At 49.6% G+C, this 5,426-nt stretch overlaps 1 protein-coding gene across 1 annotated transcript in view; it reads left to right on the top strand.

Moving 5' to 3' along the window:
- The window catches only part of LOC119833324 (tyrosine-protein phosphatase 10D), a 22,298-nt gene that overhangs the window by 13,739 nt on the left and 3,133 nt on the right, over positions 1-5,426 (top strand). Inside the window, exons 14-19 of the mRNA XM_038357310.1 lie at positions 566-771; positions 1,047-1,293; positions 1,718-2,052; positions 2,234-2,426; positions 4,103-4,310; positions 4,748-5,402. Of these exons, the coding sequence (XP_038213238.1) occupies positions 566-771; positions 1,047-1,293; positions 1,718-2,052; positions 2,234-2,426; positions 4,103-4,310; positions 4,748-5,402 (1,844 nt within the window). The remainder of the gene's footprint in view (positions 1-565; positions 772-1,046; positions 1,294-1,717; positions 2,053-2,233; positions 2,427-4,102; positions 4,311-4,747; positions 5,403-5,426) is intronic.

Below are 5,426 nucleotides of genomic sequence, written 5' to 3'. Positions count from 1 at the left end.
AGTAACTTTTCTTTAATCTTGTTCTGCTCAAATTGTTATGTTTCCTTCTATCACAGCTTGGGATTGGAATGTTGTAGCTAATGATAATACTCATCTTTGTGTAGATACTTTTTAATAAATTCTTATTTAACACTAGATACCGTTTTTCTTTTAAATTTTTTACGATTTCGAATGTTATTTTCATTACTTAATAACAATTTTAAAATATATAAAATGGACATTATTAACAATTTAAATGTTAATAAATGGGTTTCTTAAAAGTGTAAATTGGTGAGGTGGTTGGTGTCATTTTTTTTGGTGTTGGTGCAGTTCTGTGTACACTAAGTATCCATACATTATTATATTTACACAAATTTATAGATTCGCTTTAAATTAGAGTTTTCTTATTAATATAATGTTTTTGTTTTCTCTAATTGAATGCAAAAATATAATATCTTTCGTAACATCGTCTAAATGGTAACAGTAAATACAATATCGTTTTTTATAATATGAGACCTTAGCACTCATGAGATACAGCCCGGTGAGCTAATAAACGAATACTGAGACGAGCGGTGCGTGTGCGCAGTCCCGCGGGCGATCTCGCAGCTGAACGCGACGCAGGTGGGCGCGCGCGAGATCACGCTGGCGTGGGACCGGCCCGGCGGCGACTTCACCGACTTCGAGGTGCAGTACCTGGCCGCCGCCGACCAGCTCGAGAGCCTCGCCACGCCCGACACCAGCCTCACCGTGGCCGGCCTGCGCCCCTACACGCTCTACACCTTCACCGTCGAGGTGACCGCTAGCTCGATATACGGTCACTACTGTGGCTACCCTCTGAACTATTATTACACTTAGACGAACGATACGATATTAAAAACGGAAAACTTTCAATTTCCGCCGATCGTATACAAAAACCTTTTGTATCAATTTCATTTGATTAAATTTCATATTGTTTTACATGACTCTGCATACGTTGAAGAATAAATAAAAATATGAGTGTAGTCTTGGAGGGACAGACGTCGGATCGGATCGGTTTGTCGCGGGTAGTGTAAGACGTGTGCGCGCAGGTGCGGGCGGGCACGCCGGCCACGATCCTGACGCGGTCGCGCGCGCGCTCGGGCTCGTTCCGCACGCGCGCCGCGCCGCCCGCCGCGCCGCGCCGCTTCGAGCCGCGCGACGCCAAGCCCACCGAGCTGGCCTTCGAGTGGCAGCTGCCCGAGCCCGACCGCCACGGCGAGCTGCTGCGCTTCCTGCTCGACTACTGGCCCGCCGGCGAGCCCGACCTGCGCACCACCGTGCACTTCCCACCCGACGGTGAGCTGCCCATCCGCACACCAACCTCCCCGACGACCTCCCCCATGACTTCCTGCTCCCCTGTGAACTCTACATTCAGCAAGATTGGAGAGTTTTGGCCTTCGTTAATTTCAATTATATTGGTCAGATCTGGTGCCCAGCTTACACAAACCATTTCAATAGAAAAAAAACTAAGTCTTCGTTTCTTCGTTCTTTTTTAGAAACTTAAGTAAGACTTTTGAGCACTTTAATATGACTTCTTTTGGTACCAGACGAAAGTCCACTGCCCTAGTCTTTTTATACAAAACTGAAAAAGATTAGCCGACGTCCCTGATCTGCTAGGTCTCTTAAATTAGTAAGTAGTAATAGAAAAAATAGTGACATCCCTGTCATCCGTGAAGCCAATAAAGTGTGATCGGTGCGAGTGAGGTGTGTCCCCCCGCAGCGACGGGCGGCGCCGTGCGCGGGCTGCGCGCGGGCGGCACGTACGAGTTCGCGCTGGCGGGCGAGACGAGCGCGGGGCGCGGCGCGAGCGCGCGCTGGCGCCAGCACATGGCCATCGCCGCGCCGCCGCGGCCGCGCGCGCACGCGCTGCCCGTGCCCGTGCGCCGCACCTCCTCCACCGTGGCCGTGCGCTTCCGCGCCGACTACTTCTCGCCCGCCAACGGCAACGTCACCGCCTACACGCTCGTGCTGGCCGAGGAGCCGCACAACGACACGCCCGCCGGCCTGCCCTCCTGGCGCGACGTGCACAACCAGCCCGTCTGGCCGCCCTACCAGGTGCGCCCGAATATTCATTCATTCTTATAACGATAGATGTAATCTGTAGTTGTGCAATGTTTAACTTAACTTAAATGGCTAAAGAAAAAATAAGACTTAGACTTTGTTACGAATTGTGCGGTCGGGTAACAAATATTGTTAAACTTTGTAGCCACAATTCTGACAAGTAGTGTGCGCGCAGGTGACGGAGCCGTACTACCCGTTCCACTCGTCGGCCGTGGAGGAGTTCACCATCGGCTCGGAGCGCTGCGAGGTGGGCGGGCGCGCCTACTGCAACGGCCCGCTCAAGCCCAACACCAAGTACTACGTCAAGCTGCGCGCCTTCACCGCGCGCGACAAGTTCACCGACACCGCCTACACCGCCGTCTACACCGGTACGCGCACGCGCACACGCACACGCGCACACACACCGACCCGCACACACACTGACCCACACACAAACACACACACACACACACACGCACACGCGCACACACACCGACCCGCACACACACACCGACCCGCACACACACACACTGACCCACACACACACACACACGCACTCACACACCGACCCGCACACCACACGCAAAAAACGCATCTACATATATCTATATAAGCCCGCGCTCTACCACATGGACTCGACACAGAATCCGAAGCTTACTCGCAAATAAACACACATGTTTTAACACGCGTACATATAGCACGCGTATACGACCCGTACACGGAGATATAACGTGAAAACGCGCAAACAATTACCTGTATCGGACACATAATATAAAATTGTGCTTAAATTTGGATTGATTTGGCTAAAATCTTTCATCGTCTCTATTAAAATAAAAAAATTCTCGTCATGATATATTAATATACCAAGATTCATACATATAATATTAAATTATAGAGATTCTACTGATAAAAGACAATGTGGACAATGAAATATTTGCGCTAAGCAAGATATCAAATATTTCCCCGAGCAACACGAATAATCGATAATTTGATAGCAATCAAATTGATAACGTTTGTAGTCTGTGACAAAGTTTACTTATCTATGCTGATTATTTAATAATAATAATAATAATAATAATAAAAACATTTATTGATAACAAGCCACACAGAAAAAAAAACAGTAAATAAATTAAAAACTAGAACAAAGAAAAAACAAACTATACACATTAAAACTTACAACCTAAAAAATAACTCAAGTACTGTGCGGCAACTTCTGTTATCAAAAGGGGCCTCTCAGTATGAAGCTGCAGTGACTTTTGAGTCAACTAGCAGCACTGATTTTCAGAAACCCCTATTGACAGTTGGAGTTACAGCATGTGTGATGTGCGTGCGTGCGTGTGTGTGTGTATGTGTGTGTGTGTGTGAGCACGTGTGTGTGTGTGTATGTGTGGTTGGTGTGGGTGTGTGGATGGGTTGGTGCGTAGGAATATAAATAAAAATAAACATAAACATATAAGTAAGAGCTATGTAGGATTAAATAAGGCAAGAAATTAAAAATAAGATATAATGTATTAACTATAAAATACTTATCATACTTACAATACTATCAAAGATGAAATAATAGGTATATGGTGACAGACACTATAACGGGTACTAAGGCTGATTCGTAGAATTTAGAAGGTAGTTTCGATACTTGAAACGAAAGCTACTCACTGATTTACTAACGAGATAACGTGGACTGAAGGTATTCAGAAGTGTAAATATGGTCAAACCATAACATTGTGATTTGATTCGCGTGGCCTCGCTTGTGCCTCCACGAAATATGGGTATCTCTCATTGAATTCATTTTGCAAAACTAGTTCAACAATGCATACTATATGTATGCTACATGGAAATTGAACAGGACGACTACCTTTATTGTTATTTCTACTTTGAACAAATCGCATTTAAAATTAGATTTGAATATAGAATCGATCGATATCTTTGCCGTGTTTATCATCATCGTCATCATCAAACGAGCGAACTTCAAAAAGGTAAAGTTCCCTCGTTGGATGATCCTGTGCGTGTCGTCCGTCGCGTGCTGACGCGTGCTGTTGCGTGCTAACGCGTGCGGTGTGTGTCGCAGAGGCGGACAACACGGCGTGGATCGCGGGCGGCGCGGTGGCGGGCGCGCTGGCGGCGGGCGGCGCGGCGGCGCTGCTGGCGCTGCGGCGGCGCCGGGCGCAGCGCCGCGCCCCCGCGCCCCCGCGCGCCCTGCAGCCCGCCTCGCGCCCCGTGCGCGTCGCTGACTTCCTCGACCACTACCGCCTCATGTCCGCCGACTCTGACTTCCGGTAACCCTCCGTCTCCTCCTCTTCTCGATGCTTGCGTGGCTCCCGTTCCATAGTGTATTATTACCTTTGACACTTTGAAAATACTTTATTATTTTTTTTAACTAATCAAATTGCTTTTCAAGCATAACAACTATATACTAATATAGCACTTTTTTTGTTGGTACACTCATTAGAAGTTTCGTATATAATGAATTCTTATTTCTGAGGACTCTTACCAATTTCATTTCAAATACATTGTTTATATTTATAAAGTCTATTAAATAAATGTTGCTTTCGGTGAAAATAAACCAAACCTCAATTTAGACGCTTCTTGTGTCTTGAGTGTTGTAATATATGAGTCTCATGCCGATAGCTGTAGTGACCGTCGATGTATTCTATAACTGAAAAAACGTTCATACTAGTCAAAGACTTCAAAATCGGTTCAATTTCCGCATCAGATTTAGCGAAGAGTTCGAGGAGCTGAAGCACGTGGGGCGCGAGCAGCCGTGCACGGCGGCCGACCTGCCGTGCAACCGGCCCAAGAACCGCTTCACCAACATCCTGCCCTACGACCACTCGCGCTACAAGCTGCAGCCCGTGGACGACGAGGAGGGCTCGGACTACATCAACGCCAACTACGTGCCGGGCCACAACTCGCCGCGCGAGTTCATCGTCACGCAGGGCCCGCTGCACTGCACGCGGGACGACTTCTGGCGCATGTGCTGGGAGTCGGGCTCGCGCGCCATCGTCATGCTCACGCGCTGCGTGGAGAAGGGCCGCGAGAAGTGCGACCGCTACTGGCCCTACGACACGCGGCCCGTGTACTACGGCGACATCGCCGTCACCACGCTCAACGAGTCGCGCTTCCCCGACTGGACCGTGTCCGAGCTGGCCGTGTGCCGCGGCGCCGAGCAGCGCGTGCTGGCGCACTTCCACTTCACCACGTGGCCCGACTTCGGCGTGCCCGAGCCCGCCACCACGCTGGCCCGCTTCGTGCGCGCCTTCCGCGAGCGCTGCCCGCCCGCGCCCGACTCGCGCCCCGTCGTCGTGCACTGCAGCGCCGGCGTGGGCCGCTCCGGCACCTTCATCACGCTGGACCGCGCGCTGCAGCAGGTGCGCCCCACCCCCACCCCCACA

This window comes from Zerene cesonia, chromosome 17 (assembly GCF_012273895.1).
Source record: "Zerene cesonia ecotype Mississippi chromosome 17, Zerene_cesonia_1.1, whole genome shotgun sequence".
NCBI lineage: Eukaryota > Metazoa > Arthropoda > Insecta > Lepidoptera > Pieridae > Zerene > Zerene cesonia.
Note: the sequence above shows the minus strand (reverse complement) of the source record. Positions and strands in the feature narration are given on the sequence as shown.